Raw genomic sequence first — 27,160 nt, 5'->3', positions numbered from 1 at the left:
ATAACCTGTTTTGCTAGGACCCAAGTCCCCATTCTTTCTGTAACCTCAAGATGGTATAAAAGCATCAACCGTCCTGAAGCAGTGGCTCATGCCTGTAATTTCAGCACTTTGGGAGGCCAAGGCAGGCAGATAACTTGAGGTTAGGAGTCTGAGACCAGCCTGGCCAACATGGTGAAACCCTAAAAACACAAAAATTAGCCTGGCGCGGTGGTGCATGCCTGTAGTCCCAGCTACTCGGGAGGCTGAGGTGGGAGAATCGCTTGAACCCAGGAGGCAGAGGTTGCAGTGAGCCAAGACTGTGCCACCGCACTCAGGCCTGGGCAACAGAGCCTCAAGACTCCGTCTCAAAAAAAAAAAATTAAAGAAAGCATCGTCCACCTGGCCATTTGAGTTTTTCATATTTTGTATGACTTCTGTGCCTGAATGCACATTAATAAACATGCCTTTTTTTCCTTGTTGATTTGTCTATTCCAAGTGGTGTTTTTGTTTTGAGACGGAGTCTCGCTCTGTCACCAGGCTGGAGTGCAGTGGCGTGATCTCAGCTCACTGCAACATCTGCCTCCCGGCTTCAAGCGATTCCCCTGCCTCAGCCTGCCAAGTAGCTGGGATTACAGGCACGTGCCATCACGCCTAACTTTTTGTATTTTAGTAGAGACGGGGTTTCACCGTGTTGGCCAAGATGGTCTTGATCTCCTGACCTTGTAATCTGCCTGCCTCAGCCTCCCAACCCAGTTTGCTTCATAGGATCAAATCAGTGAAGTCTGAGGGGGAAAAAGAAACTTGTCTATAGAGGGAAGGATCTGTTCCAGGCCTCTCTCCTTGGCTTGTGGACAGCCTTCTCCCTGCAACTCTTCACACCATCTTCCCCTGCATGTCTGTGTCCAAATGTCCTCTTCTCAGGATTAGGGCCCATCCTAATGACCTAACGGACTAATTTTATTTGGGGTACCTCTGTGGAGACCATAGCCAAATAAGGTCATGTGCTAAAGCAGGGCAGGGGGCTAGTACTTCACCATATGAGTTTGGGCTTTATAACATTGTGCCATTGTGCTTAAAAGACTATTTTCAAAAACAATAGAAAATTTAGGAAAAGGGGCATTGTTTTACTTTATTTTTTCAAATCTTTTTAATGTGGCTTAATGAAACACAGTGCTTCTGCATTCAATCTGCTGCCACGTTTTGTGTTTTGTTGTTGTTGTTTTTGGCTGAAGTGTATAAAGAAAATCCAGCCTTATATAGATTTGTAATTGGAAAAAGGGTTTTTTGGGGGACTGCGGGGGAACAGGGTCTCACTCTGTCCTCTAGACTGGAGTACAGTGGCGTGATTTCAGCTCACTGCAGCCCCCTGGGCTCAGGTGACCCTCCTACCTTGGCCTCCGGAGTAGCTAGATGAGGCTACAGGTATGCACCACCACGTATGGCTAATGTTTGTATTTTTTTGTGGTGAAACATGGGGTTTTGCCATGTTACCTAGGGTGGTCTCAAACTCCTGGGTTCAAACAATCTGCCCACCTCGGCCTCCCACAATGCTGGGATTATAGGCATGAGCTACCGATAGTGCCCAGCCTGGAAGGGGTAGTTTTATAGCCTTTTCAGATAATGTGACTATTCTTCTTTCATATTACACTAAAACTCAGGAACTGGTGATTGCTTAAAGGTTAGCAGCCATGTAAAGTTTGAAATTACATCAATGAAATTTTTGTAGTTAAATTAAAACCCACTGGTATATCTTGTGCTTGCAAGAGCCATTTACCCATTCCTCATTTTTAAATATCATGCATTATTTAAAAAACATTGGTTTACTGCATTGTGCCAACCTTCCAAATTCTGACACATTTCATGATACAGTATTGAAAAATCACAATGGTTGCTACTACCACAGATTCATGAAAAAAGTCTTCAAGAAGACAGTGTGGCAATTCCTCAAGGATCTAGAACTAGAAATACCATTTGACCCAGTCATCTCATTACTGGGTATATACCCAAAGGATTATAAATCATGCTGCTATAAAGACACATGCACACATATGTTTACTGCAGCACTATTCACAATAGCAAAGACTTGGAACCAACCCAAATGTCCATCAATGATACACTGGATTAAGAAAATGTGGCACATATATACCATGGAATACTATGCAGCCATAAAAAAGGATGAGTTCACGTACTTTGTAGGGACATGGATGAAGCTGGAAACCACCATTCTCAGCAAACTATCGCAAGGCCAAATAACCAAACACCGCATGTTCTCACTCATAGGTGAGAACTGAACAATGAGAACACTTGCACACAGGAAGGGGAACATCACACAGTGGGGCCTGTAGTGGGGTCGGGGCAGGGTGGGGAGGGATAGCATTAGGAGATATACCTAGTGTAAATGACGAGTTAATGGGTACAGCACACCAACAATGGCACATGTATACATATGTAACAAACCTGCACATTGTGCACATGTACCTTAGAACTTAAAGGCAAAAAAAAAAAAGAAAGAAAAAAAGTCTTCCAGACTTGAGAGGGTGTCAAGCTCATAGAGCAACATATGTTTTCTAAGATTCAAGTTTTCACTTGAAAGCTTCAATTTTACTGTTGGCAACATTACCCATTGTTTCCTTTTGAAGTGAATTTGTTTTTGATAAAAATGTCTGCCAGATTCACCAGTTTATCTGCTAGTTATTCTTTCAAGCAAAAGTGATGTTCCATGAAAAAGGTAGCTCTCAACTTGCAGCTCAGAGGTCGTTTCCTACAGGGGAGCTATTGAGCTTTAGTATGCATCCCATGTGTTTCATGCAAGTTCCGTTTAGTCACACGGAGTATTCACAAGATGCGTACTCCACAGTTGAGACTTAATAAAATTTACTTTTTTAATTTTTAATTTTTTGCTACCACATTGAGACTATTCTCAAGTGAAGTGTTTTTGCCATGATCACATGGCGATGAAGAACATGATGGTCACTAGTGGGTACCTTTCTGTGTCATTGCCTTACTTCCAGTGAGGTGTCAGTGGATTTACCTACCCCTATTTTTGCATCGCCACTGCAAATCTAATAGTGAAAAGGCAAATGATGTCTCAGTATCACTGTGAAAACATTTTTCCCTCACACCACCTGAAAGGGTCTTGAGGAGCCTGAAGGCTTCAAGGTCCACACTTCAAAAAAAACACAGCCCTAGACTGATGGTGGCCCATTACGGATGGGGTCAGCTTTCCCCCAGATCACATGGGCTCTGCTGGGAGGGGTGGCTGTCTGTATGACCATCTTAGTCGCCTCAAGGAGGGAACGGGCAAAGGACTGCCAAGCATCTACTGCATAAGTAGATAGCTGTAACCTCTGGGTAAGAAAATGGGACTGGGTGCGGCATGAGGGAAATGTCCACATTTTATTCAATATTCAAAACATAGTATTGCTTACACTTTTTATAACAGGAATGTCTTCTTGTTTTATCTGTGCAAACAGCAAAACAAAAGCCTGAACGGGAACTGACCAAAGTTTTATTTAGTTTTTACAGAACTAGGATCATAGTGCATGTATTATCCAGCAACTTGCTTTGTCACCTAGTGTCCTGGAGATCTGTCCACGACTACGCATTTAGGGCTACTTATTCCTGTCCAACTGCTGCATACCATTTCACATATCAGTACTGTGTATCCACAGAGCCATTCTGCTAATGATGTGCACTTAGGGAGACTGACTAATTAAAAGGGTATCTGTCTGTATTAGGCTGTCCCTGCATTGCTATAAAGAAATACTGGAGACTGGATAATTTATAAAGAAAAGTGGTTTAATTGGCTCACAGTTTTGCTGGCTGTACAGGAATCATAGTGCTGGTATCTGCTCAGCTTCTGGGGAGGCCTCAGGAAACATAAAATCATGGTGAAAGGCGAAGGAAGAGCAGGAGCGAGAGTGAGGTGAGCGGGGAGGTGCTACACAATTTTCTTTTCTTTTTTCTTTTTTTGAGACAGAGTCTCGCTCTGTTGCCCAGGCTGGAGTGCAGTGGCGCAATCTTGGCTCACTGCAACCTCTACCTCCTGGGTTCATGCCATTCTCCTGCCTCAGCCTCCTGAGTAGCTGGGACTACAGGCGCCTACCACCACACCAGGCTGATTTTTGTAATTTTAGTAGAGACAGGGTTTCACCTTGTTAGCCAGGATGGTCTCGATTTCCTGACCTCGTGATCCGCCCGCCTCAGTCTCCCAAAGTCCTGGGATTACAGGTGGGAGCCAATGCGCCCAGTCTGCTACAAAATTTTCAACCACCAGATCTCGCGAGAATCACTCACTATCCTGAGGACAAGTACCAAGAGGGGTGGTGATAACTATTCATGAGAAAACTGCCCCCATGATCCAATCGCCTGGCACCAGGCCCCACCTCCAACACTGGAGGTTAAGACTGATAATGAGATTTGGGTGGGAACACAGATCCAAACCATATGGCTGTCCATTCTTAGAACATACTGTCAAATGTCCTTCCAAGAACGCTGTGCATGAGGGATTCATTTTTCTCTCCATACATAGTCACCATCAAAGGCTAAGCCACTGTCATCCTTTCTAGCTGGGAGTCTAGCTATAGTCTCCAAACTGTTTAAAATGTACTCTCCACAATGCCTGAACAGCTTTTAAAAAGATCAAATATAAGCACGTCACTCCTCTCCTTAAAATCTCAGTAGCTTCCCTGTCCTTTGGGATAAACTCTAAAATCTTTACGTGTCTCCCAAGACCCTGCTGTCATCTGGTTCTTGCCTATCTTTCCAGACTCAATCCCTACCATTCTTGTCTCCTTTCCTTACCCCAATTATTTCTGTAAAAACAATCTTCGAATGGAGGCATGCATATCCCTGAGAATATGGACACATGTGGTCATGAGCAGTTTCAAGGGATTCAGTTTTTCAGATCCCAACTCTTCTAAAAGTTATCTGACTGAGGACTCCTGGAGTCCAGGCCCACCCAGCACTTCACAATGGCTCCTCTCCCACCTGGCACATCCCAAATCTTACTACATGGTGCTGCCCTGCTGAGGTAGAAAGGTATAATAACCCTGAGGACACCAACAGAGAAAATGTATTTTAATGAAGGGACCATTAAGAGATGCATTTCTAGTAAAACTTTTTTTTTTTTTTTGCCTACAGTTCCTTGTCAGATTTTGTGAAACACATTGATTAAACTGTGTATTGCTAATAATAGTAACAGTTCAATCCAGAAGAAAATTTGCTTCTTAGAACCCTAATGATACAGTCTGATCAATAAAAAACTTTAAAGGATAGAGCATATTCACTTACCATAGAATCCTGTGGTAGAATCGAAATAAAAATATTTTCAGGGAGAAAAATGATCAATGCAAAATTTTCAACTAGTCCAAGGCTTCAGTATTTTTTAAATGAACGATGGGGTGGATATTAAATCACTATAGTATTTATAACTCACTGCATACATTTAAACATTTTCTGTAATCACTTTATCTTCAAAACATGATTCATAACTCATCACAACTTCTTTCGTAACTACTTAAATTTATAATTAAAAGCCTTTTAAAATTTATCATTAAAAGCCCCCTCCTTTTTTTGAGACAGGGTCTTTCTCTTTCACTCATGCTGGATTGCAGTGACGCGATCACGGCTCATAGCAGCTTTGAACTCCTGGGCTCAAGCAATCCTCCCAACTCAGCCTCCTGGGTAGCTGGGGCTACAGGCATGAACAATCACATCCAGCTAATTAAAAAATATATATTTGTAGAGATCTCACTCTACAGATCGCTTAAGTGATCCTTCCTCATTGGCCTCCTAAAGTGCTGGAATTACAGGTATGGGCCACCATGCCCAGCTGATAAAAACATTTAAATATCAATTTAAGAATGTGTGATAGGAATACACAGCATTCTTTCAAGGGGCATCTCAACAAATTTTAAAAAGAACATCGTGGCCCACTCCAGGGCTAAGCATGAGAATATGGTGTTTTCTCAGCTTCAGGCGTTCAAATGTGCCATTCTCCCGTGGAAGGCCCACTAAGTCCCTCAAGGTTCACCTGAAATACCAGTTCACCTGAGAAGTCTTCCTTGTCTCCAGACTAAATTGATTGCCTTGATATATGCTCCCACAGAACCATGAAAGTCCCCTTTTCATCCCACAGGGAACTCCTTGTTAAATGTTGTACAAGGCAGGCATAGACAGACTTCATCTTTCACTGTTCCACTGGTGCCCAGCAGGGTACGCAGAGGAGGAAGTCGGCTGTGCTCTGAAAGAAGCACCATTCCAGTAGAGGGGTGGAAAAGGTCATCAGACTGCAAGGGCTCAACAAAAGTACAAAGTAAGGAGGCAGAGGGTGTAGGCTGATTATCAACTAAGAGGTATGCACTGAAAAGGGAGAAAAAAACCAGAAAAACAGAGCCAGGTAGTGGCAGAAAGAGAGGGTGGATCTGTGACTGTTCACAGGAAGAGAGGAGCGGGAGCAGCACAGAGAATAACTGGTAAGTCAGGAGCTGGGTTTGGTGATAAAGAGGGAGCAATAGAAAGTTCTGTGTTTTCATGCCAAACATTGAACAAAACTTTACAACTTGGTGATTAACACCTAGGGTGATTCACAGTAACAAATCTACACACAAACACATATTTATTGACTCTGTACATAGCAATCCTAACATGAACACAGAACCTGCTTTATCTTTTCACACACTGTTCTAGTGTAGGGATGTCTGGTCTCAGGTAAAGAAAGCATAAGGAGCATGAGTTGTGCACACTGTCCACATCCGTGACTTTTTCCCTCCGGTACTAAACCTAGTGCTTCTTACAGTACAGGGCAATGACAGCCACAGAAAGGGAGAGAAGCTCTTTCTACTGTGTAATGCTTCCTGCTAGCCTTCAAATACTTGTTACTTGAGAGATCTCTATTCACCTGGCTTTGTCCCCAAAGGTCACCATCTACCAATGATGTTGTAACTTGATGTTAATCATGTATAAAGAAAGTAGCTACCATCCTGGCCCCGATTAGAACTTTCCACTGAAATGCCGTCCTGCCTAAAGGCAGCACAGGCTTCCATTATGGTGGTGGTGGGGGGTGGGGGGGGTGGAATATATATATATATGGTAAAGCATTTGGCATTCTTTTAAAGTACAACTATCCTTGAAAAGGGTTACATATTAAACCATTTTTACTGCAGCCAAAGGGGAGAAGAAAGATCCAGAAGGCCTGTGGATCTGCTTTAACACCAATAAAACAGCTATCCAGCCTTCCTAGCTTTTAGTGAAGGCTACAAAAGTATGTATTTTATGGATTCTATACGTGCACGCAAGTACTTTTATTACTACAAAAAAAAAAGAGGCTCCTTATTAAAAAAAAAAAAATCAGAAACAAGTCCAACAGGCTCTGAGGAAATGAAGCAAGAGTGAATTCTGAAAAGGTCTAATAAACAGTATGGAAATATCCTTGCGGGGTGGTTCTTCCGCTATGCATAAACATGTAATTATCATCATTACTGTGACGGGAAAAACACGGACCCTAATTCTGAAACGCCCTGGTAGAGAGAGACGGGCAGGAGGGGCTGCTGCGCACTCAAGAGGGGAGGCTGAGGAGCCGGCGTCCCCTTGCTAAGGACTGGCAGTGAGCAGATGGGGACACCCGAGCTGCCCTTCGACCTGGGCCCAGGTGCCTGCAAGACTGGGCCCTAGTCTGATAATCCTAACACCCCCTTTCTCACTGCTCTAATTGTATACATTTCTCACTGCTCTAATTGTATACATCCCGGCGCCCAGGGGCCTGTGAGCAGCAGGTGTGCGCTCCAGGCACCTCCAGCGCCCCTTAAACCTGCCCGCGCGCACGTCCGGCCGAGGGAGCAGAACGAGAGTCACCCGAACCCTCCTCCAGCCCGCACCCACCTTCACCTAGCTCCGCCAGTCGCCACCTCCCTTCCAGCGTCCGCAGCCTGCCCAGCTGGGGAGCATGCGCAGTGGCCGGAGCTGGTTTGCCCGCGCTCCTGGTAGGTAGCTGTACTTTAACTGTCGGCCCAAATCAACCAATCAAGAGACGTGTTATTGCCGCCGATGGGGACCTATGGCAACGGATGACCAATCAGAAGGCGCGTTATTGCCGCGGAGCCCCTCCCCCGGCAGGGGGATGTGGCGATGCGTGAGGGTCATGGGGTGTGAGCATCCCTGAGCTGTCGATCCCGCAGGGCCGCGGGTTCCCTTGCTTTGCCGCCGCGAGCAGCGCACGCAGCCCCGCACTCGCCTACCCGGCCCCCGGCGGTGGCGCGGCCCATGCGGCTGGGGGCGGAGGCTGGGAGCGGGTGGCGGGCGCGGCGGCCCGGGCCCGGGCGGTGATTGGCCGCCTGCTGGCCGCGACTGAGGCCCCAGCGGCGGGCGGGGAGCGCAGGCGGAGCCCGCGGCTGCCGAGCTGAGAAGATGCTGCTGTCCCTGGTACTCCACACGTACTCCATGCGCTACCTGCTGCCCAGCGTCGTGCTCCTGGGCACGGCGCCCACCTACGTGCTGGCCTGGGGGGTCTGGCGGCTGCTCTCCGCCTTCCTGCCCGCCCGCTTCTACCAGGCGCTAGACGACCGGCTCTACTGCGTCTACCAGAGCATGGTGCTCTTCTTCTTCGAGAATTACACCGGGGTCCAGGTGAGCCGCCTACCGCTCCCAGGTCTCGGCGTCCACCCGAGCTCCCGGGTGCGCGGACCCCTCCGCTCCCACCAGTTGGCGAGGGTCACCCGGCCAGCCCGGCGGACCCAGCACGGAGAGCACGTGCCGCCTCCCCGCCTTCCTCTCCTCATGCTTCCTGCCGGTCTGCCGAGATGGCTCTCTAGGAAGCTGTGGCCGCGTCGTCCTGAGGTTACAAGTGGGACCCGCCACCCCTTTCCCCGCCCCTCGCCTGGGTCTGATGCTACTTAGTAAAGTGGGTGCAGATGCACGTTTTAAATAGGGCACGCGTTTAGCAGTTTCTGGCCTTTGGTCCAAAGAGGTGGTCATGTTGGAACAGATCGGAGACGTCCATACTCCAAAGTGCACTTTTACAATGACCTTCTCTTGAAACAGAAGTACAATTCGGTCTTGTGTTCTTCCCACAGGACAAGTGAAAGCTGGGCAAGGAAATAAATACATTTGTTACGGTAGAAACCTAACTAGATACAATTCTTGCCAACTTTAACTGGGCTTAAATGTGTGGGTGATCTGTTGTCTGATTACTTTCTTTCTGTTACTGTTTCTCTATATATAGAGATTGGATTCGTAGATTAAACTTGAGAAACAAACCATAAAAGTAGAAGGCCCTCTTTAACAGTAGGTATTTGAAGTCTTATAAGAAATAACAAATGTGAATTTTTCTTTTATTTCTCAGTTTGAAAGAACAGCTTTATTCTTGGTTATTCCTAATGTCCACTTAGTCCTCTTTTACTTTTCTTGGTAGGGTTAGAGTGGGATGGGGAAAATGGGACGGTATCATTTTGTCTTTTTAACTTTTTTTTTCCACCTACAGCAGCTGTTTTTACCCTGTGGTCAGTCAGCTACTATATTTAGTTTGCAGTTGCACTGCTGATCGACCCTTGATGGTCCCAGTTGGAAGTTGTTTGGGGGGAAGGAATTAGGAGAGGCCAGGGCCTCCATTTAAACCAGTATCTGTAAGTGTCTCCTTGGAAAGAAAAAAAGATACTGTTCCAGATCATGGTTTCCTGGTAATTGACGTTTAAAATGAGCCTCACTTAAAAATTTCAATAATTCAGGCTAATTTTTTCCCTTTGTATGGTAACTCCACGAAGTTTATCTAAATGTCTGAGTTTTATCATGATTAAGTTTTTACTTTCACATCACATGACAACTGGCCTGGGCTGAGATATAATCTCAGAACACAAAGTCATTCACCTCTTTAAAAAATAATTCTATCTGTGGCGGGTTATGTTATTTTTGTTCAAAGAGTACACAATATGATGCAGAATACACCATTGAAGGATTTTTTGGTTTGGCAAGTTCTTATTGTTTTAAATGACTGTAAAACCTAGCAGTGTTTCTGAAATTACATACCTTACCTTATATACTGCTGACTTCAGAGCTCCAATTTACTTCTTGATTTCCCAGCAAGTGATTTTGAAAACATTTAATCTAATCATTTCCCCCTGCCCCATTCAAATCAAAGGAACTGGCGTCCAGCACTAATTTTCATGCATTTATGAAAGGATGCCTGACGACTCTTAAGTATAATTCAAAATTTTGTTTAATGTGTGTTCCTTGATGAAGTTCTTTAGGAATCCTAGAACTAACTGATTGCCCACTGATCCTCAAATGCAAGTTATGAACATTTAATAAAAATTTAAAACCAAGAGTTTCTTGTTCCTGCATTTTTATTTTTATTGTTTGGAGGGGACAAATAATTATTTTCTGTTTAGTAACAGAGAGCAGGGTATTTTGAATTTATTAGGGTCTTTTTCTGGAATCTGGGTTTCCTGTGTACACGAAGCTACCTTTCGATATTTTTGATTGTTTCTTTTAAGAGTAAACCAATAGAGGAATAAATAGCTATCTTCAAACATAAGACCCAAAGGACAAAGATTTATAGTGACGTTCTGTCACCGTATTTTTTACCTATGACTTTGTACCATTAACTTTGTCACTGAGATGTTTTGATTAAAATTTTTAGCTTACTTTTCTTGTTTTGTTAGGATACTCTTTTTTTCTTGAATTGTTTTTATCAGCTTTCGTTTGCAAGGCTAGGTATGATTCTCTTGTTCTGTATAAAGTATTGTTGACTCATTTCTGAAGGGAGTTTTAGTAATTTAAGAGGTTGCAAGTTTTTTAAATAAAAAGTTTATGGCCGGGCGCGGTGGCTCAAGCCTGTAATCCCAGCACTTTGGGAGGCCGAGACGGGCGGATCACGAGGTCAGGAGATCGAGACCATCCTGGCTAACACGGTGAAACCCCGTCTCTACTAAAAATACAAAAACTAGCTGGGCGAGGTGGCGGGCGCCTGTAGTCTCAGCTACTCGGGAGGCTGAGGCAGGAGAATGGCGTAAACCCGGGAGGCGGAGCTTGCAGTGAGCTGAGATCCGGCCACTGCACTCCAGTCCGGGCGACAGAGCAAGACTCCGCCTCAAAAAAAAAAAAAAGTTTATTAATTTATATATATTAAAGAGGCATTTTAAAATAAAAATTTTTTTTAAATGACATTTTTATGCCTTTCAACTCTAGGTTTAAAAAATAAGTGGTTCATAGTAGTTCTTACAGAAGAACATTTTCTTTTACATAGAATTTTTAAGCTGAAGAGAAGTAGTAGTAGGTCTATGAGATTTATGATCTGTGCTTGGCAGGTAAACCTGCTTCCAACAAATTTACTTGAATTTTCCTTGGATTCTGGGTAAATGCCTTTTTCTTCCCTAATTTCACTAGTTTATTTTCATATGTATCTCTGAGATAGAGAGAGATTTCAGTCAGTGCTGCTAAAATTGTTCCTTACAACTCGTTTATCCTTTTAGGTCCTTCCAGAATCTCTCATTGTTGCTGAAACTCAAATGGGTACTTTCTTCACCATTTATTTCGTTAGAATGAGTAATAAGAATTTTTTAAGTTTTTTTTATATTTCGTATAATTTGATACTCATTGAAAATCAACTGAAGTTTCTCTACTATATTGAGAGGCATTGATTCAAGTTACTTTTGAATCAACGTTACTTTCCTGTGCTGTCAAAACAGATCACCTCAAACCAAGTGGCTTAAGAAACGTAATTTCTCCTGATTCTGGAGGCCAACAGTCTGAAATCAAGGCGTAGGCTCAATTGTACTCCCTCTGGAGGCCCCGGTGGGAGTCTGTTCCTGTGGCTTTCAGCTTCTGGTGACTGAACCTCTGCCTTACAGTCCCTGCTGCCACCTCTTCTGCCTCACGTCTCACTCTGCCTTTCTCTTAGAAGGATGCTTGTCATTGGGTTTAGAGTCCACCTGGATAATCCGGGATGAGCTCTTCATCTCAAGATCCTTAATTTAATTGTAACTGCAAAGAGCCTTTTTCCAAATAAGAAAACATTCACAGGTTCCCGGGCTTAGGATGTGGACACATTTTTTGAGGGGCTGCCTTTCAACCCACCACAATAATGAACTCCATAGTTCTGCCTATTCAGTATTTTGTAGTTATTTCTTAGTTTAACTTGCCTTATTTCTTTAGGTATTTATGTATGAATGCATTTTGGTCTCTGCTTTCTTTAACAGAGAACCTGGTTTTCTGTAGTAAGTTTACTTACTTTCCCATAATCTTTTAGTTTCTTATTTACAGATTTACTTTCACATATCCCTTAAGTAGAACATTTGATTAACTTTTATTTTCAGAACAAATCTATATTCTACATAATAACCAACTTATTCATATTTTGGTATTCTTTTAATTCTTAACTAATTCTGAAATTACCATCTTGTGATTATATATATATGTATTCTTGTGATTATATACATATATTCTGAAATTACCATCTTGTGATTATATATATGTATTCTTGTGATTTTATACATATATTCTGAAATTACCATCTTGTGATTATATATGTGTGATTATATATGTGTGTGATCATATATAATCATATGTCATATATAATCATATATATCATATAATCATGTCATATGTAATCATATATATCATATAATCATACATATAATATATCATATATGATATATCTAATCACAAGATGGTAATTTCAGAATCAGTTAAGAATTAACTTATATATATCATATGTATGATATATATGGAAATAACTGAAATCTTGATAAAGGTAATTTAACTTCTAAGACTGTTAATTATGTATGATGTGGTGAATATACTGGTATTTGGTATGTTTACCACTTAAAAGCCCTATCTGTAGGATAGGAAGTAACTTGAATGTGGAATGCTTAGAAACTCAGAATAAGAGGCCATATGTATATCCTTGAGCTGGAGTTTAAGGAAATCTTACGGGAAATTAAAAGGAAAGTTGGAGTACTGGCAGAGGAGTAGATGGGACTCATGAAAAAGGAATGAAGTTACCTTAAATTCTATCATCGTGAGTTAAAGTGAAACTAGATTTATCTTAGTTTATAGCCTAGAATTCTATCCTAGGAATCTAGATATATCCTAAATGTTGAGATAGCTGCATAAACAATAACTGTAATAGTTATGATCAATAATGAAAAATATTTTTAGCATGTTTTGTGAAGCTGATAAAAGTTAATAGAATGTCTTCAGATACCAGAATTCTTTTTTCTTTGCTTCTTTTTTAAAAAATTTCTTTTCCCCATTCCTATGCAATACACTGAAAACTGATCGTTGAAATTTGTAGGCCAAAAAATTATCAACACATAATAGTTTGGGGTTTGGGTTTTGTTGAGTCGGGGTCTTTTTCTGTCACCCAGGCTCTAGTGCAGTGGCACCATCATGGCTCATTGCAGCCTTGAATGCCTGGGTTCAAGCCATCCTCCCGAGCAGCTGCCGTGCCATTATTTCTAGCTAATTTTTAAAAGTTTTTGTAAAAATGGGGTCTTGCTATGTTGCCCAGGCTGTTCTTGAATTCCTGGCCTCGGGTGATCCTTCTGCCTTGGCCTCCCAAAGTGCTGGGATTACAGGTGTGAGCCACCATGCCCAGCCCCTAATAAATATTTTAATTACCAATTTATCTTGCTTAAATCAGTTGGTAACACTTGGAATTTTCTTCAGAATATATTTTACATTAGTGGCTCTGACTGCTAATCCCCCCTTCCCCAAATGCTAATGTAATATAACAAAATGCACAGTTCTTAAGTTTATATAAAATAAACTTAGGTTTTCAGTTGACCTGCTTTAAGTGTAAAATAGTTTGAAAAACACAAGAAAGAAGATAAAGAATTTAAGATTTTGACATTTCTCTAATATGCCCTTAACTTCTCCAAGGAGTCATACTTTTTTTTGTGAGACAGAATCTCACACTGTTGCCGAAACTAGAATGCAGTGGTGCAGTCTCCACTCACTGCAGCCTCTGTCTCTGGGCTCCAGTGGTCCTCCCACCTCAGCTTCCCGAGTAGCTTGGACTACAAGTGCGCAGCACCATGCCCAGCTAATTTTTTTGGTATTTTTTTTTGGCATGGGGAGGGATTAGAGATGAGATTTTGCCATGTTGCCCAGGCTGGTTTTGAGCTCCTGGGCTCAAGTGATCCCTCCATGATCCACCATGTTTAGCTGATTCATACTTTTAACTGAAACATTGTTCCAAGTTCCTCAGAAACAGTCAAGGCTTTTTATCTAGAGACTATTTATAATTGGATCTTTCTTTTTGTAGCACTGACTCATCAAATTCATCCTAAACTCCTAATGAGTTAAATTTATATTCTGAATCTTGCTGTAAAAGCAGCTATTCATTAGAATGAAACATGTTTACTTATAATTGGAGAAAGGAGCTAATAAGTCATCTAGTCTACCCCCTTTTATGACAGTTCTACATTCTTTCTGCACTTCTGCCAAAATGTTGCCCAACATCGTCTCTGATATCTGTAGTCCTAACGAGAATGTGAATTGTAGCTTGTATCCTTAATTTTACTCTTCTGTGCTTATTTGTCATTCATGTGAAGACCTTAAATAGATCTTAAATTGCTTCCTTCCTTCACTTTAGCTGAGAGTAATAGGACTGTGTAGGTTTGGGTGTGTCTCTGCATTAGCTTGTTTAAGCAAGATAATAAAAACTTTTAGTATAGGAAATTAAACATTTCCCAATCAAATCAATTCCAGTCTAACACAATTAAATTCTGATTAAGGAACTGGTTAACTGACTAGACTTAGAGGAAAATCCTAAAGAAATGTAACTAAAACTCTATTTTTACACTTTATAAATATAAACCTCTGTGAACAAACCAGTTATTTCAGATTGCATTGGTGTATAGTTTTTAATGCCTTATTTTTCTATTTTAAAATCACAGATGCAATTATGCATTCAAACACTGCCACAATATTTTGAGAAAGTTAAAGTTTCCCCTACTCCTACACTACGTACACCTTTCCCAGGTATGTACCAGTTTGGTGTGTAACTTTAGATTTCTTCCAAGAGCTTTTAAGTAGGTGTTTGAATTATGGGAAGATTCTTCAGTTAAATGAACTTCTTAGATGAGTTTTTTAGTACAGTAGCACAAAATATACCTATGTACTTATGGGGATACCTCTGTACCTATGGGGATACCTCTGTGCCATTACGATGGAGGGCAAGGGAAAATAGCACTCCGTATATACCTAGTTTACTTTCCCTCTTTTGTTTATTTGTCTAATTTTGTGGAGCTGATGCTTCTCAAATGGAATCAGAAGTTAGTTTTTCCTTTACTATTTTCTCACTATGGTTTCTTAACTAGAGGTTGATGTTCGTAGTTGGGCAATTCAGTAGTAAGTAATGACTTCAGTAAGGGATCTCTAGAACCTAAATCCCTTAATCCCTGCAATATTCTCGTGTGCACATTGTTCCAGGTGCTGTGCTGGGTACCAAGGGATACAGTGTTCGATAGACAATGTACCTGCCATTATGGAGTTCACATTCTAGTGTGGGAAGACAAACAATAATGAGAAAATGAAAATTTACTGTGCAGTGCCAGGTTGGTTAGCCTGGTAGGTGCAAGGTAGGGGTTTGGAAAATCTTCCAGAGCAAGTGACATTTGTGTGGAGCTCTGTAAAAGGCCAAGCTTGGAAGGTAATGTAGTCATCCAGGTGAGAAATGATGGTGAGGGGAGTGGAAAGAGTGGATGTTGAGATTGAAAAGAATTCCAAATCTATTTTGGATATCAGTGGTAGCTGATAGGACTTTGTGATTGAACGTGGAGGAAAAGAAGAGGGTGGGTTAGTAGCACACTCAGTCGCAGTTAGTGCTGCTGTGTGCAAGTATTGTTCTATTATGTAAATAATTTTATCTTTACAAGGCAGGCACCATTCTTCCTCTTTTACAGACAAGGAAAGGGGAATACCTGTGGTTCACATTTGTGGTAGTCTAGCCAGGAGTTTCAGTCACTCATTTTCTGAAGATGCTCTGCCTGGCAATGTAGTTATATTGCTTGAAATGAGACCCCTACTCTCAAAGTATTCATCTAGAAAAGACATGAACTGCCAATTACAAAATAGGATAACACTGAAATTAGAGATGTGTTTATTAGCTTTGCTATACAGAGAGATAAAGTAACTCTTTAACTCTTTGCTTGGGTTAGTGGAGAAGGCTATAAAAATTACTTTGAATTTTTACTTTGAACATGCGTGATTAACATGGAATGTTTAGGGAAAAGAGGTTTTCAACTGATAACATGATGAACATGAGGAGTTTGAAGCGTGGTATTCAAGGCTGTCTCAATTCTGCCCGGTTAACTTTTCTGTTCCTTGGTTTCCTTCTAGTCCCGGTTTTCCTTCTGGGCCGCCCCTCCCCACATTAGACTGCTCCTTTCTGGAATTCCAGCTCAAGCCCTAGCTTTTCTCCATCTGTCATGATCTTACCCCATCTCAATGTCAGGGTAATTTTTATGTAATATTAACATATATAATACTAACATAACATTGTCATATTTTAATGTTTGGATCATCTTCTCTGCAACATTGTAACCTCTTGAAGATGGCAATAAAGGGGAGAATGACTTGATTTTACTTTTTCTTTTAACAAAAATGGCAGAGTAGTCTGGGCACGGTGTGGCTCATGCCTGCAGTCCCAGCACTTTGGGAGGCCAAGGCAGGTGGATCACTTGAGGTCAGGCATTCAAGACCAGTCTGGCCAACATTGTGAAACCCCGTCTCTACCAAAAAATACAGAAACTTGCTGGGCCTGATGGCGTATGCCTGTAGTCCTAGCTACTCAGGAGTCTGAGGTGGGAGAATCACTTGAACCTGGGAGGTGGAGACTCCAACTTGGGCGACAGAGTGAGACCTTGTCTCAAAAGAAAAAAAAAAGGGCCAGGTGTGGTGGCTCACGCCTGTAATCCCAGCACTTTGGGAGGCTGAGATAGGTGGATCACCTGAGGTCAGGAGTTCGAGACCACCTGACCAACATGGAGAAACCCCATCTCTACTAAAAATACAAAATTTGCCGAGCATGGTGGCGCATGCCTGTAATCTCAGCTACTTGGGAGGCTGAGGCAGGAGAATCGCTTGGACCCAGGAGACAGAGGTTGTGGTGAGCTGAGATCATACCATTGCACTCCAGCCTGGGCAACAAGAGCAAAATTCCATCTCAAAAAAAAAAAGAAAGAAAGAAAAAGAGAGAGAGAAAAGGTGGAGTACTCTAGGGAATTCTAGTTTGTGTTTCTGTGGAAATGTAGCTGAATCTCACTTTTAAGGGATGGAGATTTTTGAATGGCATTACTAGTTGGTAAGTTTTGTTCTAACAGGGTACCCAGGTCTAGTGAGTCCGATTCATTCTTTCCTTAAATAGATGAAGGAGGAAGAAACATGATCTCCACCCTCAAGAGTAAGGCAGAATGAGCAAAGTCAGAGAAGTTAAAAAAGAATTCTCACGTGGCCAGCAGTGCAGAAAATCCTTGATTTAGCTGTGAATCAAAACCATTACTTTTTGTAATTTTTGAGCCTATGCAATTCTCCAGGGTTTTTTGTTGTTTCTTCTGTTTCTCTGTAGGCACCAGAAATGAAAACCCCAAATAAGAAAGTGTTGCTTGAAGATTTTAGAGTACTGTCTATGTGTATAAGTGTAAGTAATATTTAGAAGACGATTTTACTGTGCTCCAGCTTGGCATGAGAATTCCAGGGGCAGAAAGAAATGAGAGTGATGCTACCTGGAAAGGAGAGTGGTATTCAGTCCCAGCCACGTATTAAGTGCTAACCACCTACTGTTAATAGGTGCTGATGTTCTAGATTGACAAAATGCATAGTCTGTACCCTAAAGTAACACGTAATTTAGCAGTGCAGAAAGATGTCACTTAAAAGAAAACTTGAATGCATGCAGAGATAGTTCACAGATTAAAGAAATAAACAAAGAGCTGAGGAAATAAAGGAGGAATACAACTATGTCCAGCTGGTTACTTAACTGGGTGGCTGTTGCGTATGTAAGCAGGTGGTTCACCTAAGAGTTGGCTGTGATGTAGTGAATGCCAGCTCTTGGTGCACTTTCATATTGCATCGCTTCCGGGCTTAATTTGTGTTTACGTAGGAAAAAATTTTTTGTTGGTTTTTAATTTTTTTTTACAGGTTCCTTATAATTCCGTGGTTGATATTCAAAGTGAAAAAAATTATATAAGCTTCTAATGTATGAGAAGCCGTCTCACTTGACATTTTTTATTTGGAATTTTTGCAGAGAATAGTTTTGTCACAGTCAAAAGATTTTGGGATCTTGGAGTGAGAAACCTTGGTGTAATTCCTATTTCTCTGCCATTCCGTATGTCATGTGGAGTAAGTGTCAACTTCTCAGTCTCAAGATTCTCATCCTTAAATGGAATACTTTTTGTCATGCTATTTTGAAGACAAAATGAGATAATATGTGAAACTGCCTAGCTCAGTGACTGGTACATCATGGATACTCAGAAAAACACACCCTCTAAAATAAGAACAGTACCAAAAGACAGGATGTAAAATAAGGGCAGTGCCAAAAGACACTTGCATGCTGAGTGTGTGAGAAAGAACTTCATGGCCTTCCTGGGTGGCGCAGGCCATGGCAGTTCCACAGCATGACGTGGTTGCTGTGGGCGGTAGAGCAGACATGCCGCTCCCCATCACTGCCTGGCTTCGATGCTTTCTTTCTTCAGCTGAGAGGACACAGCTGTGATACAAAGACCTTGTGTGTACAATCATGACCTCACATTTTCAATTTGCTGCTGGCAGAACCCACAATCTCCAGTGTACGAGCCCCAGAGTTGGCCTGAGACGGACAGCATACAGAGGCTTGTAACATCCTTCTAGAAAACACTGTGATAGCTTTCAGTGCGAATAAACATGATCAGTGGCAAGTTCTGTTAGATGTAGTCTGCAACCATCCTGATTTTACTGAGCAAGACTATGTTGATTTACAGGCGGCTGATGATTCCGTGGATAGCCCACTACTAGTATTTTTTACAAATTTAACAAGACATTCTTACTGGAAGATTGCCCTGTTCTTATCATACTGCTGCCCTTTTTCCTTCATTTGCTGTTCAGACTAAACTTGGAGACTACAGTCAGTCAGAGAACTTGCTAGGCCACCTCTCAGGTTATTCTTTCATTCCTGATCATCCTCAAAATTTTGAAGAAGAAATTGTGAAAATTACATCAGCAACATATAGGCTTATATCCTTGAGAACCAGAAGTTAATTACCTAAACACAGCAAGTACCTTAGAACTCGGTGGAGTTGAATTCCACTATGCAAGGAATCAAGGTAACAATGAAATTATGATTGGAATGACGTCAAGAGGAATTCTGATTTATAACAGACTACGAATGAGTACTTTTCCATGGTTGAAGATTGTAAAAATTTGTTTTAAGTGCAAACAGTTTTTTATTCAGCTTTGAAAATGGCTTGCATAAATCTGGAAAAAGATTATCAGGATTTAATATGATGAATTGTAGAGCATGTAAACATTTGTGGAAAGCAAGTTTAGAACATCACATATTCTTCTGTTTGGACAGACCACTTCCAACTAGAAATAATTTTTTTGCACATTATTTTACATTAGGATGCAGCTGGAAACCATCATTCTTAGCAAACTATCACAAGAAGAGAAAACCAAACACCGCATGTTCTCACTCATAGGTGGGAACTGAACAATGAGCTCACTTGGACTCGGGAAGGGGAACATCACACACTGGGGCCTATCATGGGGAGGGGGGAGGGGAGAGGGATTGCATTGGGGAGTTATACCTGATATAAATGATGAATTGATGGGTGCTGACGAGTTGATGGGTGCAGCACACCAACATGGCACATGTATACATATGTAACAAACCTGCACGTTATGCACATGTACCCTAGAACTTAAAGTATAATAAAAAAAAAAAAAATACATTAGGTTCAAAATGCCTAATGCACCGTGGGAGAACTGAAGTTCAATTAGTTCAGTATGGCAAAGAAAAGGCAAATAAACACAGACTACTTGCAGGATCCTCAAGTAAGCCATTGACGTGGAAATTAATGAATTGGGAAGTAGTAAGCAGGAATTCAGTATCTGATGAAAAGATTAGAAACATAAAGCCTTCCATCACAGCTGCCACCTGGAACAGGAATTCCTACTCATCAAAATTTTGCATTCATACAAGAGGGAACCTGATCATGACCGTCTTCAGTTGGTCATTTGGTAGATTATGTGGTTCACACTTCTTCCAAAGTATTTGCAAATCAGAGATCACCATTATCAGCACAAGCTGATAGCATCACTCTGGAATCATCACCATTACAAGACACCGCTGAGATGGGTAGTCTCTGGCTTTACCACCCAAACAATCTAAGAAAAACAGTTGGAACCAAATTCATTATTCACATTTCCAACAAGATCTGGAAGATCGTATTAATGAAACATTGATGTTACATCTTCTCTTTAAAAATCTACTCCTAATGGTGGTGTTCTACATGATCATTTTGTTCTAATCAGAGTGAACCTGATGAAAATGGAAGGTATGGAGTCAATGTAAAGGGGAATATGGTCAGAAGATGTCTGTGATCGTGTCCTGAGAAGCACCAGGAACACCTTTGAACTCGGTGACCCTCGATTGAGGAGAAGACCTAGTTGCATTGATCAGTGGTTGGGACTTTACAGACACATCCATGATTGAGTTGTCTTGCTTATTAAAGCTAACTGTGAGAGACATTCTGGGGAATTCATGCTTCTAGTTCTACCTATGCTGCATATGACATAGTGGAAGAAGTGCTAGAAAACGGGACAGACTTCCAGTACATTCTGGAGAAAGCCCCACTAGATAGTGTCCACCAGGATGACCATTTCCTGTGGGAGTCAGTGATCCAGCTAGCCAAGGGCTTACCGCTGGAACATTCTGGACACAATTTGATCAGCTTATCAAAAAAAAAACTTGGAATGACAATGTCTGGTGCCAGGTTACCATAGAACCTTTCCAAAAATAGATGCAGAGATAGTTTGCCTTATGATACTACATGGATTATTTTAAATGGTAATGAAGACTACATCAGTGCAATTCCAGCATTATAAGTCAGAACAGTGCTTGTCAAGGGGCGTTACCACACACTTGAACAGATTTTTGGCAGATGACTTAGGAACAAGTTTTCTCCATGGTTGTAATGCTGACCACACAAGTTGAATGTGGCAGAGTTAAATGACCCCAATATTGGCCAGAACCCACAGGAAGTTCATCCTATGGATGCTACCAAGCCTTCTGCCACTCAGAAGAAGGAAGCACTGCCTTTATCTTCAGGAAGATCACACTGCTGTTTAACCAAGAGAAAAATGAGAGAGTCATCAGTCACTCAGATCCAGTACACAGGTTGGCCTGACCATGGAGACCCTGATGATTCAATGACTTTCTGGATTTTGTTTTTCATGTGCAAAATAAGAGGGATGGCAAGGAAAAACCCCTTGTTGTTTCTTGCAGTGTTGGAGTTGGAAGAACCAGCATTCTTATTACTATGGAAACAGCCATGTGTCTCATTGAATGTAGTCAGCCAGTTTATTCACTAGACATGGTAAGAACAATGAGAGAGCAGTGAGCCGTGATGGTCCAAACACCTAGTCATTACAGTTTTGCGTGTGAAGTACTATTTTGAAAGCTTATGAAGAAGGCTTTGCTAAAGAAAGCAGAAGGAAAAAAAGAACTTTGTCATCTGTTAGGTTCCATTTATTGCATGATAATTGTGTTTGTATTGATTATCGGGCAAGTAGCTGTTTGCTATTTTGATCTTATTTCAGAAGGGCATAATAATTTTACTGTTCAATGAAACGTTTTAAACTGGGTAGAAAAAGACTATAGTTTTTGTATGCTTTACAGCAGAAATCTTATAATGATTAACTGGTGGTATATTTCATTGGCATAAAAATACATTTAAAAGTTCAAGCAATTATATAAACCGTGTAAATTGTATATGTAATCTTATTCAAATTGTATATGTAATCTTATTCAAATTGAAATTCTTTATGGCTGTACTTCTATGTAATCAAAGACTTTGTGGGGAGAGATAGACTAGCTAGCTATTTCTCTTGTCCATTTATCACTTAACACAGTTTTGAATAAAAAGTTCTGTTTCATTGGATAATACTAATGACAGTTTAACATACTTTAGATGGTTACTATGTTCTAGGCATTGTGTGAAGTAGTTTACATAGTTTCACTTATTTCACTGCAATCCTAGGAGGAGTAGTTACTATTATTACACTCATTTTACAGGCAAAGAAATAGGTCAGGAGAGGTTGGATGTTTTGCCCAAGTCTCATCGTAAGGTGACGGATGAGGATTCTAATTCAAGTCTTAATTCAAGTCTAGTACTTAAGAACCTACCTCTTAGTGGCTCTCATGTTACAGTATAGGGGAGAGCAGACTGTTCCTTTACCCTTGTAGGGTAGCTAGGGCTTGTGAATTAAGAGACAGATTAACAGGAGAAGAGGCATACACATTTTATTGATGTTAGTATTTTTACATGCACAGGGAAGGAGGGGTTTATTTTCATTTTTATCTTTATTTTAAAGAGACGGGGGTCTTGCTGTGTTGCCAGGGCTGGACTCAGACTCCTGAACTTAAGCAATTCTTCTGCTTGAGCTTCCTGAGTAGCAGGGACTGTAGTTGTGCCCTTCTGTGCTTGGCTAAAGAATGGGTTTGTATGTGATTTTTAACAAAGGCTGATAAATTGTGAAGAGACTAGTCTAAGGAGAAGAGGATTTCAGTTCCCAGGGGTGGTAAATTGTGGGAAAATGACTAGGAAATGTATGGGAATAAGGTTTGCTATGCAGGTTTATTTTGCCAGTTTCTGGTCTCCTCATAAGGGACAGGGAAACACCTTTGCGGATGGAAATTCCCGTGACCTTTCCCCAGGGAGATGTATGACCTGCCTCAGGCAGTTAGGGAGACGGCAGGTAACTCTTCCTGTGTCTGCTGTGTCTCAGCCGCCTTCAGCTCAGAATAACCCTAATGCCGAAGTAGCATATTTGGGTGTGGCATATTCTCTGATTCCTTTCAACAGTATCATCTATACTTAACAGTGGAAGTTTTTTTTAAAAAATCATGTTTCAGGTTTTGCATGTGGAAGGCAAATGGACATTATTGAGATAAATGAAGAATATATATTTTTTAACAAAGAATGCTGTGTATTTATGTCTCTGTGACATTGTGTTTTGGAGGCTAAGGTGTTAAGCATGTGATTACTTTAAATTCCATATTACTACCTGTTTTTAAGATTAAAAAAGTCATTAGGCAGTTTATGTATCATGAGAGCAAATTAAAAACAACATAAATGTGATCAAGGTGAGGTGAAACTAGTCCACTTCTAATTCAGGCCTTCTTGTGAAAGCCAGTTTGCGCAAAATAAGTAAGTTTGTTTGACGAAAACAGAATAACTAGTTTGTCAGTTGTGATGAAGATACATAGTTATTCAGAAACATTTTTATTGGCTACCTCTGAATTAATAAATGAAAACAGAAATTATTTTTTTTCTGTAGGTGATGTCTGATGAGTTCTTAAAAAGTGGATGAACCTAAAATTATGAAGAAGCAATTATAATGAACTTAAAAGTACTTAAAGAGTTATGAAAAACAAAAAGAAAAGCCATGTTTTGTGCCTTATATTGAAATGACAAATTATTTGCAGGATACATTTGTAGAGGGAACTAATGTGATTTAAAAAATGAGTACTAGATTTACAGAATGATGCCTTTAAAAGTCACTGGTGCACTTAAATTATTTTATTTATGTTTATTCTGAAACTACCTTTATTTTGAAAATGAGATATAGCTTTACCTACTGGTGACAAACGTGTAAACAATAATTCTGTAAACGTGTTAAAAACCAGCTTGGTGCTGCGCTCTTGGGGTAGAAAACTGATCAGGCTATTGAGGAGCTCATAGGCCATAAGGGGCTGGGGACATGTCATTAGGTGTGCAGTGTGTTCTGGATGCTCCTGAAGGAGTGTGGGCAGGTGTGCACCACCATGCCTGGCTAATCTTGTTATATTTCTTAGAGACAGGGTCTGGCTGTGCTGCCCATGCTGGGTTTGAACTTCTGAGCTTAAGAGATCTTCCCATCCTGCCCCCACTGTCCCCGTCCACCCACTCCACCCACTCAGCCTCCCAAAGCACTGGGATTGCAGACGTGGGCCACTATGCCTGGCCTGTGCAAAACTTTTAAATCAGTGCATACTCAATGGTCTTGATGCAATTCTGGCTTGTTGGTAAGAGAATGGGGATTTACTCACAAGCCAGGATGTCACTTTTAACTGTGAACAGATCAAACTATTGGTTTTACTCATTTATGCCATCAATAAACTTTATGAATAAAAACTCACTGGGCAAAGATTTAAACATACTACATACATAGCGCTGTGCAGTTTCTAAAGAAAGTAATGGAAACTTTAGTCACATCCCTGGCTTCCAGAACTTTATGTTATCTAGGTGCATTTGTCTGCAAAGTTGTTGGGTTAATTGTCCCTTTCTTTCCTGTCTTTTTAAGATATTAATAAATAGTGTCATGACCAAAAGATAATCCTTATGGACAAGATAGATCTAAAAAGCCTTAGCTAATTTATAATCTTACATAATCCATGATGACAAGATGCAGAAACAAAAATGCCCTGAATAAAAACCTAACACCATTAGCAGCCATTTCCTTTTAAGTCTTTACAAGTATACTCCCAGTTTCTTGAAAAATTTATTCTAAAATATATAAGACACACAAAACAGCAGAAAGACTAATACAGGTACATTGAACACCTGTGTACCTACCGCCCAGTTTAAAAATAAACTGGCTGGTGGACCGGAAGTCCACTGTGTGCTTCTCACCAGCTCCTGCCTCATGCTGGAAGTTGCCCTTTTGTTGAACTCTGTTCTTGGTGGAGGTGGAGTGAGTCCTAATCATGGAACCATGTTTCTCTCATACTTACAGAAGAAAGTTTTAATCTTTAGCATGGAATTGAAAAGACTTCTGGCATTCCAGTTCAGAGCCACCCCTCTGGTCTCCTTGATCCTCAGCCCGACACTGCCCATGTACCCAACAGGCCTCCAGGGTCACTGCTTCCATTCATTCTTATTCTCATGAACATTTTCCTTCATCTCATCTGCCAAAATCCCACCTAATAATCCTCCTGCTCTGCAGTTTACAGTTCTTTAAAATTAAAAAAGGTTGTGTAGCCTTCTAGTTTCCTGAAAAAAGAAAAAACAGATTTTAAACATAAAAAAGTGCCATATTTTCATAGTATTTGCATTATGTCTCATTACAGTTCCTGTGGACATGTCTCTGTCTGTTACTAGATTGATTGTAGGCTTTTTGAAGGAAGATTTATGTTATGAACAGTGTTTTATATATTGTTAGCAATCAATAAATGCTTGTTATATTTTTCTCAAGAGGATATTGATTATTCTATTTTAATTTATGACCATTAACCTGTCCTATACATAACTGCTTTGTGCACATGAGCAGTTTTGATCTCTGAGGCTCCTGTGAGGAATCTAATTTTTGTTAATCATGGATGGAAATATTCACAGCATCGTTCATCAGTTTCTTCACATTGTCTTCCTTTGTATATTACAGTATATTACAGATGTTTTAAAATATCAAAGTAATGTGTTTTTTTTTTGTTTTATTTTTTAGATATTGCTATATGGAGATTTGCCAAAAAATAAAGAAAATATAATATATTTAGCAAATCATCAAAGCACAGGTTTGTATTTCATTTGCATGAAACGTAGGTTTTTCTACAGATGGCACATGGGCATTCAAAATACCATTCTTATATTTAAATGAAGTGGGTTTTTTAAAACATCGATTTTCTGTGCAGATATTACACCTGTTCTTGTATTTCTGTGATTTTACTTTTTGGAAAGTCAGAAACTTGAAAGCTATGAATTTTCCTAAATTACCTTCTCCCTCTGTTGGATGTAAGTAAGCTATTTTCTTACTTGCTTGGTTTGTTTTTCCTTTGTGTAGCTCTTTAAATAGTGTATTCATTCTTTTTGTAAGTGATGTTTCTAGAAGTAGCATTGGGTCGAAGTGTAGATATACACTTTACATTTTTGATTGCTAAGCTGCAGAAAGGCTGTATTGGTATGTGAGTACTCATTTCCTTACTATGCTAGTCATTTCTAATGTCTGCACTTCCTTTCCTTCTTCAAATGGGTTTGGTTTAAGTCTAGTTTGCTACTGTTCCATCAGAGGAATTGCAGAGGACTGGTCTTCAAAATAGTGCAGTATATACTTTAGGTTAAGATACTTCTAAACACCTTTGCATTTTTAAGTAATTCTAGAGTCCCAAGAATTTGCAAAACAGTACATTGAGTCCTATGACCGTTTCAGCAATATTTTTCCCAATGGTGACATCTTAATATAATTGCAGCACAGTAGCAGGATCAGGAAATTGTCATTGGGTAAGGTACTTTTTAATTCTCCAAATAATTCAGCCCTCCAAGAAATCCCATTTCTTATGTTTTCAAACCTGTAGCTAGCTACTTTTGGTGCATACTTCCTAAATTCCATTTTTATTACTTTAAAAAATGTTATACCTAGAAGCTCAAAGCTAAAAACAGCCTGATCAATATAGTACTCTTAAGCTAAAAACAACCTGATCAATATAGTACTCTTAAGGGAAATCACTTATGCCTGTGACTTTTTTAAAATTTTCTGTCAGCTGTCTCTTCATGATTTTGTGGTTTTTATTACTTATACCATAGATGAGGTATAGAAAGTATAAGAAGTTAAAGTGTATTTTTCTCAATTTAGTGAAGTAATGATTACATTCAGATTTATGGGACAAGAGCTGAAGCTACATGGGGTTGATAGGAATTTTGATGTGTATGTGTATTTTCCCCAACTTTATTATGTGACTGGTTCAGACTGTTTTATCTAATTACATTTCACTCTCGGCAAAAATAGCAAAACAGTCAACCAATGGTCAGTGCTGCTGAGAACGCTGGTCTGTGCCGACATATTGGCCATTTTACTTCTAACACCATTCTGCTGTTCCTGTCCTGCAGCTGATGGATGTTTCTACCAGGTTTCAAATATCAAATAAAAGGGATCCGTGGGCCCAGTACAGGGAATGGCTCTTGATAGCTTTGATTTTCCTACATTTCCTTTATATTGATCCAGTGTTAATTTCGTA

General features: G+C 40.6%; 1 protein-coding gene across 1 annotated transcript in view; it reads left to right on the top strand.

Moving 5' to 3' along the window:
* Nucleotides 1-8,070: 8,070 nt before the first annotated feature.
* The window catches only part of AGPAT5 (1-acylglycerol-3-phosphate O-acyltransferase 5), a 51,233-nt gene continuing 32,143 nt past the window's right edge, over nucleotides 8,071-27,160 (top strand). The window contains exons 1-2 of the mRNA XM_023219096.2: nucleotides 8,071-8,604; nucleotides 25,654-25,723. Of these exons, the coding sequence (XP_023074864.2) occupies nucleotides 8,386-8,604; nucleotides 25,654-25,723 (289 nt within the window). The 5' untranslated portion in view covers nucleotides 8,071-8,385. The remainder of the gene's footprint in view (nucleotides 8,605-25,653; nucleotides 25,724-27,160) is intronic.

Source organism: Piliocolobus tephrosceles, chromosome 7, assembly GCF_002776525.5.
Source record: "Piliocolobus tephrosceles isolate RC106 chromosome 7, ASM277652v3, whole genome shotgun sequence".
Classification (NCBI taxonomy): domain Eukaryota; kingdom Metazoa; phylum Chordata; class Mammalia; order Primates; family Cercopithecidae; genus Piliocolobus; species Piliocolobus tephrosceles.
The sequence above is the reverse complement of the archived record's forward strand: the minus strand, read 5'-3'. Positions and strand labels throughout refer to the sequence as shown.